The 15,909-nt window shown below is 42.3% G+C and overlaps 1 protein-coding gene across 1 annotated transcript in view; it reads right to left on the bottom strand.

Annotated features, from left to right (window-relative positions):
• The window catches only part of LOC134358455 (uncharacterized), a 102,217-nt gene that overhangs the window by 29,538 nt on the left and 56,770 nt on the right, over positions 1 to 15,909 (bottom strand). Inside the window, exons 11-16 of the mRNA XM_063070696.1 lie at positions 12,462 to 12,627; positions 7,387 to 7,568; positions 5,749 to 5,947; positions 5,354 to 5,558; positions 2,821 to 2,994; positions 1,164 to 1,272 (exon numbers count right to left, since the gene is read on the bottom strand). Coding sequence (XP_062926766.1) covers positions 1,164 to 1,272; positions 2,821 to 2,994; positions 5,354 to 5,558; positions 5,749 to 5,947; positions 7,387 to 7,568; positions 12,462 to 12,627 — 1,035 coding nt within the window. The remainder of the gene's footprint in view (positions 1 to 1,163; positions 1,273 to 2,820; positions 2,995 to 5,353; positions 5,559 to 5,748; positions 5,948 to 7,386; positions 7,569 to 12,461; positions 12,628 to 15,909) is intronic.

The following is a 15,909-nucleotide window of genomic DNA, read 5'->3' as shown; positions in this document are numbered from 1 at the left end:
CATGTTTTATAAAGCTAAATTCACTCAATTACTTACTTGAGTTTTAAGCTCACTGCCAATCACAGTAGAATTTGAAGTTATATTTGTAGATCATTAGCTCAGTAATAGACTTCTATTGTACTAGGTATGGAAAAGAAAGGTATGTTGTATCGGAAGTTTCTCCGGTTAGCGGACGATTTCCCCCACGCCTCTCTGACGTAGTGGGGAACCGCGTACGAGGCAAGTTACAGCAGTGATTTGCCATTGCCTTCTGCTGGGTGAATTTCCAAAGAGATCACCAGCTCGTAACCCAGCACGGATGGAAAGCGTGGAAGGGAGCTGGCTGGATTTGAACTCAGGACCTTTTGTCCAGAAGTCCGACGCTGATGCCACTATGCCACCAGCTGGGTCTGTACTAGGTATAGTACTGTGAAAATATCCTACATAGGTAGACAAGTTTACAAATAATTGAAAACTGAGGTGAAGGGTTATAATGAGAGCCAGAATGGGGAAACCAAAAGGAGAGAAGGGAAAAGGGGAGAAATTACAGCAATTACCAGAGAAATTCCTCTAATTTCCAGTAATTTCTCCCCAACCCCTTCTCTCTTTTTCAATTCCCATTCTGGTCCCCTCTTACCCCTTCTCATCTCCTCACCAGTTTATCACCGCCCCTCCGGTGCCCCTCCCCATTCCCTTTCTCCCATGGTCCACTCTCCTCTCCTATCAGATGCCTCCTTCTTCAGGCCTTTACCTTCCCCACATATCATCTCCCAGCTTCTCACTTCATGCCCCCTTCCCCACCCTCCTACTTTCCACCTCACCTGGCTTCACCTCTTACCTGTCAGCTCATAGTCCTTCCCCTCCCCCACCCCCTCCACCTTCTTATTCTGGCTTCTTCCCTTTCCTTTCTAGTCCTGATGAAGGGTCCAAAACATTGACTGGATATTGCTCTCCACAGATGCTGTCTGACCTGCTGAGTTCTTCTAGCATCCTATGTGTGTTACTCTGGAGTTTCAGGATCTGTAGAATCTTGTTTATGGCCTCTTGTAGATGCTAGCGATGTTGAACAAGCTCATATTTATGTCAGATGGACATTGGCTTGATGTGATATTAGAAGTGGGAATCTGTCTGGTTGGAATGAATGGAGACACTACACTGTGATAACTTGTGCAAATTATGTTTACCTTGGTTTTAATTTTTTCTAAGATGCAATTAATGTCTTTTGAGGCCACCTGTTCATGGATCTTCTTTGATTCATTTAGCTGGCGGATATCATTCATCAGTTTATTATATCTGTAAGAACAACAAACAAGGACCAAAGATGAAGAAGTATCAAAGATGAAAACTTGCCAATGAGATCCTGACGCACCATGGCTGACAACCAAATTAACTAGTTTCAGGATCCTGCTCTATGTCCTAGATCAAAATCTAGGACGCAGGGTTTAGGGTCTGTCTCAGTACAGCCAACGGTCCAATCCCCAAGCCCTGGTTTCGTCAAGTCAAAAAGAACCAGAATCCAAATCAGGTAGTCACTAATTTATATAAGATGAAATTTGTTATTTTTATGGTAGCAGTACAGTACAAAGACATAAAAATCTATAAATTACAAAGATAAATAAAAAGTGCAATAGAAAGGAAAAGTGAGGTAGTGTTTACGAATTCGTGGATTGTTCAGAAATCTGACAGGAGGGGAGTAGCTGTTCCAAAAATCATTGAGTATGGGTTCTTCGGGCTCTTGTACCTTCTCCTAAATGGTGGTAGCAAGAGAGTACATGTCCCAGATGGTGAGGGTCTTTAATGAGGAGTATCACCTTCGAGGATTTACCTCTAGAAGATGTCACGTGATGGAAATGGTTGAGTCAACAACTCTCTGCAGCCTCGTGCAATCTTGCAGGTTCCATACCAGGCTAGGATACAACCAGTCAGAATGACCTCCATAAATTTTCCACTAAAATTTGTAAGAGTTTTCGGTGACATACCAATACTCCTTAAATTATAATGAAGCTGAGCTGCTGGCATGTCTTCTTGATGATTGCATTGATGTGTCTGGCCCAGGATAGATCCTGTGAGATGTTGACACCAAGGAACTTCAAGCTGCAACACTGACTCCTCAATGAGGACTGGGGTGTGTTCTCCTGACTTCCCCTTCCTGAAGTCCACAATCAATTCCACAGACCAACATTTGACCAGCTCAAGTCATGACAAAATAGTGTGAGTTATTGAAGATATAAATGATTCGTATTCCCTGTAGTGTAGAGGATGGGCCACAGTGTTTTGTATGAGCTGAAGATTACAGTGAGTGGCTGATAGGAAGTCAGTCAGAGAGTAATCAGTGATCTTCAGTTAAGCTCTCAGACACCTTTGCTGCAAAATTCACTGTGACTGTGACCAATGCGAGAGCTCCCTCCTTGTACCCTTAACCTCATTAAAATATTTGACACAGTGAACAAGAGCTTACTTACCCAACTTCCTTTGAAATCCACCCAGTAGGTGATCATGCTTATTCAATTGCAACCAGAACATTGCCAACAATAGTTTCATTGCTGATCTCTACAATAATAGGAAAACAGTTCTTCTTCACATCACTAACTTGTGCAAAGAGTTCAGGGAAAATAAGATTTCCCTGCAGACAAACTACCTACCAAAATGCACAGGCAAGGCTTATATCAGAGCATAGCCCATTAACTGAGATGTTAGAGAACTGTCCTGATATTATAATACAATTTTTTCAGGGGTTGCAGGATATGAAGTGGGTGCAGAGAATGAAGACAAGCCTTAAAACCTCCTCATCTGCTCTGTTTACAAAGGTAATATCATCAGGTAATGAACACCCATACTCACTTTTCCTCAAGTTTGGGCTGTGGGTCAACCTGGTCCAGGAACCTGACATAGTCAACTCCCAATTCATCCGTGAACACGTCCTCCAGCAAATGTACCTCTTTTTCAGCCACCTCCAGATTAAGCTGTGCAAGACATCGATGAAACTGAGATCGAGACAAGTGGCCATTGTTATTCCTAGAAAGATGGTAGTGACAGTGTTAGGGTCATAGGTACAGCAGTATGCTATTTGTCTCCTAAAGGCTATTCTATCTTTCATTAAGTCCTGCTTTAGATTTTCTGGGGTGTTGCCTGAATGCAGGGAATTCACATAAGGGGAGACATTGAATGGGCAGGGTTTGTTTTCTTTGGAGAGGAAGAAGCTAAGATGTGCATTGATGTAAGATTATGAGGAGAATAGAAAGGGTAGATAGTTCAAAATCTTTTTCCAATGATGTGGCTACCAAAAACAGAAGGTGTAGATCTAAGGTGAGAGAGGGAGGAGTTTTAAAGGGGATCTGAGGGCTGAGTTTTGTAGCTGATATCTGGAACACAGTGCCAAGAGGCATTTTACAGACTCTTAAATAGGCAAGGTATAGAAGGGTATGATCTTAATACAGGCAAATAGGATTACTGTAGATGGGCAAAAAGGTCAGCAGGGATCTGATGGGCTGAAGAGCCTGCTTCTTTGCTGTACAACTGAATGACACAACTCTTTAGTCACCTGAACTTTAGCTTTGATGATCTTTGTGCACAGAACCCTACGTTACTTTAGATCTCTACAGTTTCTAGTTCTAAAGGTAAATATCTTCATAGAGTGGAACATGCAATGTCACAGTTTTTGTGAATTATGCAATTCAGATCTATTGAAAGATCATTTGCAGTGACATACTGCTGTGTGTGTGACATGTTAATACCAAAGGAGCCCAGACATTCACAGCAATATATGATATTACTTTAGAAATTTGTTATGCTTGGTCCACACAAGACACAGTTCACTCATGTGGAAGTAGACTATCACGTGCATTGAGGCCTAGTTCTGAATTACTGTGGCATCAGGACGTTCAACCCAGTGCTCAGATGCTGATTCAGGGGGATCTCTTTTAAATAATGTACTTGGCCATGAAGAAGTTTTCCTTATGGCCTATTCTATGCCCCCAACTTGCAATCCTCACCTGATATTCCTCTTTGAACACTGTCTTCCCAGCCTGAACACCTCTAATCTGATCACCTGACCCCTGTACAGGTCAGCATTCCCACTCCCACTGCATGCATCCATCCTTGGCAGTGGCTGTGAAAAGGTTTATCACAGTGCAAGGTCTGTTTTATGGAGAACAATACTTTGGGCCTCTTGAGTTTTGCAGGTTTAGGCTCTTGAACCACATGCTACTGGCTCGCCACCCACTGCTGCATTAATGTGCCAATAAGTGCCATTCACTTCCAAAGCTTCCACTGGGTGGAAAAGCAGCACTTCCAACAATGCGGCACTCCCTCGGCTCTGCAGTCACACCAGGGTCTGTGCACTAGTTTCTGGCTACTCGCTGACTGCAGACTGTCCTCATCAGCACGCTTACAGTGAACTGATGATGACTGTGTGCTTGTGCAGGTTATGCTGTTGGTTCAGATACCCAACTCTTCAAGAAATAAACATCCGAGAACTAATATTGTTTACTATTGGCTGGTGTGGAGAAGAAAGAAGTAGGAAAGATCAGAATCCCCTGAAATAGGACTGGAATTTTTTGAATCATAGAAATGTAGAGCACAAAAATGGGCCTATTCTGTCCACCCCACCATGGTAACCATGGCACTAATTCCACTTGAGTACATTGGTCCTATATCCCTCCATACCTATCCCATCCCAGCACTTTTTAAAGATCATAGTTGTGTCTCACTCAACCATCTCCTCTGGCTGATGTTCTAGAAATTCACCACCCTCTGTGTGGAAAGTTGATCCCTCAGGTCTCCTTTAAATTTCTCTTCTCTCACCTTAAACCTGCGCTGTGCTGTCTCTCTAGTTATAGCTTTCCCTGCCGAAAGGGGAAAAAAATCCTATCTGTCCTGTCTGCGCCTCTGCTAATTTTATAAACCTCTATATGGTCACCTCTCGGCCTTCTACACTCCACAGAGAATAAACACAGCCTCTCTGCTCTCTCCTGTAACTGCAGTCCTCCATTCCAGGCAATATCCTGGTGAATCTTTTCTGCACTATTTCTATTTCTACCACATCCTCCTCATAATCTCCAGATAAAGTAAAACCACTTTGCCATTTGCTGAAAGTTGATTTGCATCCTCCACTCATATTTAATTCAATAATGAGGGCAATGGATAATGACTGAATTTTAAGCAGAGTGTTCCTAGGTGTTCAGACTGACCACTCGAAGTGGCCGTTAAGGCCAAGTGCAGTCTTGGTAGGCTCCAGCTGTGGGAGAGCTCCTTGTTAGCAAACTGCCCTGCAAAACTCACTGGAATGTTGCTAATTATGGTCAGACCAGGAAGTGGCTTTTTCATTTAAAAATTACACACAATGTATAAGGGAACTAATACCCAAAGAACATACTTGTCAAAGTCTTTAAACACTGGGTGTGTAATGAGATGCCTATGGCTGATTCGCTCCTTCAAACGACAGATCAAAGTCTCAAACTGAGCTCTCTCTGGAGGGTTTAAGATGTCCGCATTCACAGTGCCGACCTTGGGCAGCTGGTAGGTCTTTAATGGTGGAACCTTCATATTGGGTTTCTTTTCCAGTTCAGGAATGGTGAAAACTGGGGACGGAAATGACAGGCATTAAAATAAGGCTAAGGCTTAATAAAGAGATTGATGAGACTTCTTGACCATAATAGGAATGTGCTCAGTCTAAGATACAGAAATGGAACAGTAAAAGAGATTGATTCAAAAAATGTTACACAGAGAAAGTTAATGTTTTACTTAATTCTTCAAATCTTGCTTTAGTACCTGAGTCAATGTCACTGGTAAAATTATTCCATATAATGTAGCCAGGCTTACTGGGATCTTCGTAACACTTCACCAGAGCTCTGAATTGAGCTTCAGTTAGTTCTGGGTCAAATCCTATCAGACTAAGAACCCTTCTAAAGACTGATGTGGGGATTCTTCCACTGCGCAAGGGGTCAAAGTCCTCAATGAAGTCAACAGTCTGAAAAGGAAATATATTTTAGTTAGAGTAGCTGGCTATAGCCATGTCTTTATCCCAGTGTACATAATCCAGGTGCCAGGCTCAACAGGAAGCTCAGAGATCTCGGCCGTCACCCTGCCTTGTGTAGCTGGATCTTGGACTTCCTGTCAAGTCGTCAGCAGATGGTAAGAGTGCGCTCCCTCACCTTCACCCCTCTGACTCTCAACGCAAGTGCCCCTCAGGGCTGTGTACTAAACCCCCTCCTTATACCCATGACTGTCTTGCCAACCACAGCTCCAATCTGATAATTAAATTTGCTGATGACACTACTCTGATTAGCCTAATCTCAAATAATGATGAGGCAGCCTACAAGGAGGAAGTCATCACCCTGACACAGTGGTGTCAAGAAAACAACCTCTCCCCAATGTCGCAAAAACAAAGGAGCTGGTTGTGGACTACAGGAGGAATGGAGACAGGCTAACCCCTATAGACATCAATGGATCTGGAATTGAGACGGTGAACAGCTTCCTCGGCATAAACATCACTGAGGATCTCACGTGGTCTGTACATACCGGCTGTGTGGTGAAAAAGGCACAATAGCACCTCTTTAACCTCAGACAGTTGAAGTTTGGTATGGACCCCCAGATTCTAAGAACTTTCTATAGGGGCACAACTGAGAGCATCCTGACTGGCTGCCTCACTGTCTGGTATGGGAACTGTACTTCCCTCAATCACAGGACTCTGCAGAGAGTGGTGTGGACAGCCCAGCGCATCTAAAGATGTGAACTTCTCATTATTCAGGACATTTACAAAGACAGTTGCGTAAAAAGGGCCCAGAGGATCATTGGAGACCCAAGTCACCCCAACCACAAACTGTTCCAGCTGCAACCATCCGGGAAACGGTACCGCAGCATAAAAGCCAGAACCAACAGGCTCTGGGACAGCTTCTTCCACGAGGCCATCAGACGCTTAATTCATGCTGATACAATTGTATTTCTATGTTATATTGACTATCCTGTTGTACATAATATTAATTATAAATTACTATAATTTCACTTTGCACATTTAGATGGAGATGTAACGTAAAGATTTTTACTCTTCATGTGTATGAAGGATGTAAGTAATAAAGTCAATTCAATTCAATTCGGTTTAGATACTAGCAGGGGTTGGTCGATAGAATCACCTTCCGGTAGTCAGACTGTATGAGTCAGTGACTGGATGAGGGAGCACCTTCTACCACTTGTAGTCTGGGTACCATAGCTAACCCAGAAAGGGGAGGGGGTATCCTTTGGGAGGACCCTCACCACCCCCCCCCCATGTTTGTTGGACAGATATCAGAGATTAAATAGTGTGGCTCTCACTCCCAGCTTGACAAGTTCCTAAAGAAAAGAAGAAGGGGAAATCTGAGTGGAGAGGTGATAAAAGCAAACACAGGGGGAAAGAGGAATCTGCTAACTCACCCTGACTCTGTTGACCAAAACATGGTGGCGGAGTCGGCCCAACAACTCGCCCAAGTCCACTTTGTCAACCTTAATCTTTGGCTGTAGCTTGAATCCAATTTTCTGTTCTTCCGGTGAAACGTCAGTTGGTTTATCTACTGGTATTTCAGGCTGAAAGGAATCCACTTTGAAACCAGTAAATTCTGATTGAGAGACGTATACAGTGAACATTTATGGCAAATGCTTCCCATTTCCTGCTCTCCCTTGCAGAAACGGCAAGCCGTTAGTCTCAACCCATCTGAGTCAGTGTGCTATGTATTCTGTCAACATTAGAAAAATTAGCGGCTCTTGGACATGGTTGAACTGAGTAACAAGGAAGATTGTTTTCATTATGAAGCAAGCAAAGAGGAGCAGAGGCCACAAAGACTGGGCACAGCTTCTCTCACCACATATACTGTATATATTGATATAGAATTTGATTGTTCCTGATCGGCCTATAAATTTGAACAATTGGTCTAAGTGTTCAAAGAATATCTGAGTGCTAAAGCAGAGTGGTTCAAGCTTAGCCAGAGGAAGAAAGATGTTTTTTCAGTTTAAGGCAACACTGCATAAATGATCCGAAACATGTGACAGTGGTCACTTGATGAAAGTGGAACAAGGGGCTGCTTTGTTTTCTGTCTAAAAGATGCATCGAGTCAGTGCAAAGTGTTAGTAAAAAGCACATCTACTAGACTTCTCAAAATAGCAATCAGGAGTCCAACAATTCTGCACTGAAGATGTTTATTTAACCAGGCTAGAGACAAAATAATAATATTGATCCAGAGTAATAACTTTGCAAGTGACATGCCATAGTTGGATGGGATTATGGCATCTCAGGGTTGCCCGAGCCCGTTAGATTGCTGGGGTTGGGTACCAGGGGTGGTTGTGATGAGGAAAGGATAGCTAAACTCACATCACAGTTCATTGAGGTGTCAGAAAGAAAGAAAACTCTTGGAATATTTTTTATTGATCTAGATAGGCAACACAAAGAAACCCTGTGCAACATGGTGAAGAGTTGCCATAGACTCACTCAAAGCTGGAAAAAGGGCTTGGGGAAGTTGCGACCATCAGCTGGATAAATTAGATTTACTTTGAATTTGCAATGCAAGCTGGAGATGCAGTAACTATTATGCCATCAGAGCATTTCAGGAAACAGCTATGATTTTTTTTAACTGAACAGCAATTACCATTCCTGACAAAAATAAACATCATAGAAATGAATGAAAATAAGACAAACTGTTTTTAGTTAATATATGTGAGAGTAAAGGACTTTCAGTAATGGGTTGAGATTGCTCTCACAACCTCATTTAAACTTTAAGTATAACAGACCTTTCTAAAATGTGTCATGTACTCATGGGAAGGACTATGTCCTTATTCATACAGAACTTACGATGCATTGAACAATCTAAGTGTATCTTAGTATGGAAATGGATGGAGGTGAAGGGAATCTAAAAATGTTTATGCCTCTACCTTTTATTTCAATTAGAATAGATGGAGCATATCTGTACCAAGTGACCACAGATCCTGGACAAACCACACAGAGCCTGTCAATGTACTTAGTGCCAAATAATGCCACATTTTCTTTTTCTTGATTGCTTACAGTACTGTAAAGCAGGGAGATGCATACCTTTTGTGAAGGTAAAAGGAGTAACAAACTTAGGTCATAATATAAAGAAACAAAAATATGAATCCAGTGGTCAGGTCCATTGTGTAACAGGTGGCAACAACTCACTGAAAATGGATGTCAATAAACATTGGAAATTATTGGACAGCGTGCCAGTGTTCCACAAAACTAAGGCTAAAAATAACTCATGATGGAGTGGAGTTTGAAGACATAAACACCAATTTACATAGAAATTAAAGCAATGAAACAGACCATTGCACCAAAGAAACTACGACGGTAATTATAGTCCACTCACACAACATCTTGAGGGGTCTTTGCCTGGGCAACATCTTTTTCATCATACTTATCAATGACTTGGAGAGAGTGATAAAATTTGTAATTGTTAAATAGCACAGAGTATTATTTAATTATCAATGGTTGCTTTTACAGCAAAAGCAAAAATAATGGCAGATTTAGCTTCAGATAGAGATTTACAAGTTCATTTTGCCCAGAACCAAGAAAGTGCAATTGGAATATTTTCTTAATGTTGAGAAACCAGAAGCTTGTAGGAGAAAACCAGCTGGGTGTCCAGGTGCATGGATTCTGAGATCTAGTACACAGCTATAAAAATGTGAGCAGGCTTTAACGTCTATCTGAAAGGGTTTAGAATTACAAAGGAGAAAATGGGACCTTAGTTGTACAGAGCCTAGATTACATCACACACTGAGACACCTTTGATTGCTCTTAGGATGTGATTGAAGAATTATATCGGCCCAGGAAGGAATATGGTACAGGTTCATCGGGCTGTACGAAGATTTTGAGGGTTAAACAAGGATAGAGTGCACAATTTTGAGTTTATTTGCTTCCAATGAACAGATTCAAGGAGAAATAATTAATGTGTCATGTCAATTGGAAAGAAATTATTTCCTGAGAATGTTAGAGGCCCTAATTTTAAAATTAAGCTTAGGTCATTTAGTAGAATGTTTTAGGAGCTATTTTTATATAAGGTTCAGTAGAAATATTTCCCTAGAAGGGACTGAGGATGTAGAAGTCTGAGAGTAACAGAGTTTAGTAACTGAGGGAAGAGGCAGCAAATGGAGGCAAAGTTCAGAACAATTGTGACAATATTAACCGGGAGAGGAGGGTTGAGAAGCTCTATGGTAAATTCCCACTCTCAGCATCAGACTAAATATACAAACATGACCATTTACTAAAAACTAAATCTGGAAACAGAGCTGTGGCTGTGCTGAGAAAAGCTGCAGTCAGCTCCAAAGTTCAAAAAGAAGTACCAATTAACATTGTGCAAATTACTGGAGTACTTACAACAGCAATCCACAAAACTAAAGCCACACCTAACATACAGTATGTGTGATAGAGAGGAGAATGTGAAATTTAGTAACTGCTTTACATAAATCTTTAAGGACTGAAACGGGTTTTTCTGCCCAGGGGAAAAAAGGTAGTATTCATGCACTGCATAAAGGTCAAAACAATCCATAAATCTGTGTGTGTACTTATTAACCTTCACTGCTGATGTAACTGCACTACACTAAGTAGTAATGAGTTTCACTCTGTACTACTCCATCAGCAGTTCATTCTGTATTTCATATGGACCTTATTAATGTCTATCCTTTATTTACAGTTTCTTCAAATCTGAACAAACAAATAAATAAATAAATAGATTAATTAATTGATAGGTAAAATAGACAGATAGATAGACAAGCAAACGAATGGATGGATAGATAGGTGAATCAATAAATAGATAAATGGATAGATAAATACATTGGTAAGTAAGTGTGGCAGGCTGGCCAGTGGAGTAGTGGCATCAGCACTGAACTTCAAGGAGGATGGTCCTGAGTTCGAATCTGGCCGGGTCCCGACCTGGGCAGCAGTACCTGTATGGAAGAAAGACCCGCTAATCTACTTCCATATCTTGCCACGAAAGCCGAATGGACAATTCTACTATCCATAGAGTCGCCATGAGTTGAGGATGACTCGATTCCTCTTCAACAACAACAATATATGTATCAATGAATGGGTAAAGGAATCGATAAATGACATTTGAGGAACAAGGTGTCTCAAGATCCTGTACTGTACTGAGGCATGGGATCCATGGAATCTTGGTTGCTTGGATTCAGAATTGGCTTGCAAAAGGCAAAGCAGATGGAGTGTATTCTGCTGGGAGTTCGGTAACTGGTGGTGTTCTGCAGGGACCTGTTCTGGCACCACTACTCTTTGTGTTCTTATAAATTACTTGCATAAAGAAATGGAAATGGGTTAGTGGGTTTCAGATGACAAGAGGGTTAATGATATTGTAGACAGTTTGGAAGATGGTTCTAGGTTATAAAGGGATATAGACAGGATGCAGAGCTGAGCAGAGAAATCATAGATGGAGAGATGGAGTTCAATCCAGGAAAGAGTGAAGTGATACACTTTAGAAGATCAAACGAGGTGGTTAATGGCAGGATTCTTAACAGTGTGAGGAACAGGGGGATCTTGGGGTCCAAGTCCATAGATCCCTCAAAGTTGCTACTCAAGCCAATAGGGTAGTTAAGAAGGCCTATGGTGTGTTGGCCTTCATTAGTTGGAGGACGAGTTCAAGAGCCAAGAGGTAACGTTGCAGCTCTATAAAACCCTGGTAAGATCACACTTGGAATATTGTGCTCAGTTCTGGTTATCACATTATAGGAAGGATGTGGAAGCTTTAGGGAGGGTGCAGAGGAGATTTACCAGGATTCTGCCTGGATTTGAGAACATGCCTTATGAGGAAAGGTTGAGTGAGCGTGGGCTTTTTTCTTTGGCGTGAAGGAGAATGAGAGGTGGCTTGACAGAGGTGTAGGGTAATGAAAGGCACAGATAGAATTGACAGCCTTCAAATTTCTCCCAGGGCAGCATTGACCAATATCAGAGGACATAAGTTTAAAGGGAGAAGAGGAAAGTTTAGGAGAGCAGTATTTTACACAGAAAGTAGTAGGTGCTTGAAATACATTGTCAGGGGTGGTGGTAGAGGCAGATACATTAGGGGCATTCAGGAGTCTCTTAGATAGGCACATGGGTGTAGGAAAAATGAAGTGTTATGAGCTGTGTAGGAGAGAAGGGTTAGATAGATCACAGAGTTTGTTTATATGGGCTGAATGGCCATGCTGTGCTGTACTGTTCTATGTTCTAATTGCAATGAACTCCTGTTTTACAGTGCAGTTGGAAGGGCTTTCTAGAATTCTCAAAGCATCTTTAGCAGAGAAAGCCTCTGTTACGTTTCATGAACATTGTAAGAGGAATTGTATTACTCTGAAATATTCACCTGAGAGTTGCTCCCAGAGCCAAACCTAGCACTCAGATTTTTGTCTTAAAATGCTTTATAAGGAAAATCCATCTGAAAATAATATTGGTCAGCACACTTCATATTTATAACCTTATTATGCAATAAAACCAAAGGATTCACATTTAAATCACCTACCTTTATCAACGGCCTGGCTAAATGCAACATAATTTACTTGTCCGGTTGTTGGGTCCCCAAATTTTCTACACAGCAGCCGGAAGTCCATCGGCAGCACACTGAGTCTCAAATAATCCAGAGTCCTCTCAAATTGTGACCTGGACAGGAGTCTTCTGTATGCCACTTTCTATAGAATTGAATATGCTCATGATTAATTTGTATTTCAGAGCAGAGAGAGCTAATGCATGCTGGCTGATTGGGCATTGACCTATGTTGTGCCCAGTGTAGAATAGGTAGGCTGAGCATCAGTAATAGGAATTAAATTGGGTAGGGATTGCAGCAATCCAGCTATCTATCCTCCAGCATGTTGCTGAGATGCTGATGTAGGGGAGTGGCTGTGATTGAAGAGCATAAAAATGCTGTCCTCCCTCAAGATGACAGCGTTTGTCCTCCCACTGTACCAACCAGCTGGTGCCCCCTGTTAATCAGACAGTTCAGATTGCACCACTTAAACCAAATGGCAACGTCTGAAGCTAGGCTTTCTGAGACCGGAGCTGTTCAAGGTTGTTGCATCTCCCTCTGCACCCCCCTCCGTTAAAAGTCAGCAGCCTTCCACCAGCCACGAGGCTGCCCTACAACAAGCACCGGTGCCGGGGACAACACAGGGAGGGATACTGTAAAGTGATTAGTTGATGCAAAGCTATGTTTGATTTGGGAATTTATTTATTTACTTATTGAAATACAGTGCAGAATAGGCCCTTCTGGCCCTTTGAGCCATACTGCTCAGCAATCTCCAATGTTTTAATCCTAGCCTAATCACAAATCAATTTACAATGACCAATTAACCCACCAACCAGTGCGTCTTTGGACTATGGGAGGAAACTGGAGCACCCGGAGGAAACACACGCGGTCACATGCTGTACCATTGTAACATTTGAAATATATTCAGCTCTCTTTAACTAGCAAACCAATTAACTAGACCTCCCTCATAGAATATAGACAGTACAGCACAGGACAGGCCCTTCGGCCCACAATTTTTGCACTGAACACAATGCTGAATTAACCTAAATCTCTTCTATCTGTACATGGTCCATATCCCTCCATTCCCTGCATAGTCATGTGAATATCAAAAGCCTCTATTGTATCTGCTTCCATAACAACCTCTGGTAGCCCTTTTCAAGCACTGAGACCATAAGACAATGAGACGTAGAAGCAGAATTAAGACATTTGGACCATTGGATCTGCTGCGCCATTCAAGGGTGGCAGATTTGTTTTTCTCAACTTAATTCTCCCACCTTCTCCCCATAACCTTTAACCCCTTGCCAATCAAAACCCTATCAATTTCTGAAGCAACACACACACAAAATGCAGGAGGAACTCAGCAGGCCAGGCAGCCTCTACGGAAAGGAGTACACAGTCGGTGTTTCAGGCTGAGACCCTTCATCGGGTCCTGTATATTCTTTTCCATCGATGCTGCCTGGCCTGCTGAGTTCCTCCAGTATTTTGTGTGTGTTGCTCTGGATTTTCAGCATCTGCAGATTTTCTGGTGTTTGCGACCTATCAATCTTTGCTTTACATGCACCAAAAAAACTTGGCTTCCACAGACTCACCATCTCTAGGCAGAGGAAATTCCTCCTTATTTGAGTTCTAAAGGGATATCCTTTTATTTTAAAGCTGTGACCTGCAACTGTCCATGTAAAAAAAACTTGCTCTTCACACCTTAATTAAAATTACTTCCCATCACATGAAGTGTATGTCCTCTAGCACTTGACATTTCCACCTTGGGAGAAATTTCTAACCGTCTACTGTGTCAATGCCTTTCATAATTTTAACGCTAGCCGGAAGATCTCAATGAGCACATCCTTACTGCAGATCAGATATCTCACGTGTTGTTCTTTTGGGGAGAACTGATGCCTTGGGATTCTGGCAAGATATGGGCCTCCGTTGAGACCTTTTCTCCCCTCTTTCTCTTCCCCGCTCCCTCTGTACTCTTCTGAATTCTGGATTGCAAAGGGAGTACCTATCAATTCACCTAGTGTCTGGGAGTGCCTGGTTTCAGCAGGAGTCTTGTGCTTACTGACTGCACACACCAGAGGCAGTAAAAAAAAACACTAAAGCTTTTTACAACAGCCATCAGCTAATGTGAAAATCCTGAAATAGCATTGGTAGGGAGATAATTCTGCAGGGAAAGTTAAGCACATGGTAATAGCCTCACACAGTGATAATAAACCTATTCTGATTTTGAACAGAGCAAGTTTAAGAGGGGTTGTTAGCTAAAAACAGCAGAAACTGAATCCTATTAACAGATCTGGTAATTGAGATCCTAACCTGGCTACTATCATACACTCTCTGAGCTCCCCTACTCCCAGGTCACGGGGTTGGAGGTCTATGTGAGTCTGGAAGTTGAGACCCGAAGATTGGAGAGTTCTGGGGTTTGGCGAAGTCCAGAAGGCAAATCAAAGGCTGAAGTCCAGAGCACAGTGAGACGAGCCTAGAAGCCAGAAGGCTGAAGATAGAGACCCAAAGGAGTTATGAGGGCCTGGGTCACCGGGGTTGGAGATCCCTAAAAGTCTAGAAGTTGAGGCCCAATGTCTGCAAGCCTGAGAGTCTAGGGCCAAGGACTCAAGGCCTGGAGTGGCCTGTCTTGGAGTTGGAAGGCTGGTTGTGTATTTGTGTGAGGGGATTAGGTGGGAAGAAAGGGACCTATTCTGCTGTTGTTCTTTTGTTTTGTTGCTATTGTTGTGTTGTTGTTGTGGCTTGTGTCATTCTGCTAAACATTGTGGGTATGTTATTTTGACAGTGGAGTGTGTGGCAACACTTGCAGGCTGTCCCAGTACTTCCTTGAGTGTGGTGGTTATGTAACGCGCTGTAAGGTTTGACTGCTAATGTAATGGTTTCTTTGTAAGGTTTCACTGCTAATGTCATAGTTTCTCTGTAGCAGCAATGTTTGGGTTATGACTAGTGATAACGGGGGCATTGGAATGTGTGCCATCCAATGAGAGGCATGTTGTTCTTTCTTGTGGGTCTGAGAGAAGGAATTTGGTGTTCTTTTGTTGGCGAGAGATGAAGAGAGAAGACGCGAGTGGAGAGAGTTGGTAAACCGCCGGACAGAGTGGGCTTGGAGCGAGGGTTAAAGGGTCAGCAAATGGACGGAACCATGAGCTCCAACGTGCACATTAGACTGTTTCATTAAAATGGTCCCTTTTTCTTTTTCTTTTCTTTACTAACCCTATAGTCAGATAAAGATTTATAAAGTTCAATCATTTAATTGCATATGGTGTACTGTCTGATATTTTGTGGCACGGATTTGTAACCGGGCAACACATCACACGGCATCCACACAAACGCGATTTCTCAGTTTGGCTGGGCCAGAGGCTGTCTTCCCCTAGACAAGCGCATGCTGGCCGAACCTGAGGGTTACAGTTGTTAACACAAACTACATATTTCAATGTCCCTGTGATAAATAAAA

This window comes from Mobula hypostoma, chromosome 18, assembly GCF_963921235.1.
Source record: "Mobula hypostoma chromosome 18, sMobHyp1.1, whole genome shotgun sequence".
In the NCBI taxonomy this organism is placed as follows: domain Eukaryota; kingdom Metazoa; phylum Chordata; class Chondrichthyes; order Myliobatiformes; family Myliobatidae; genus Mobula; species Mobula hypostoma.
The sequence above is the reverse complement of the archived record's forward strand: the minus strand, read 5'-3'. Positions and strand labels throughout refer to the sequence as shown.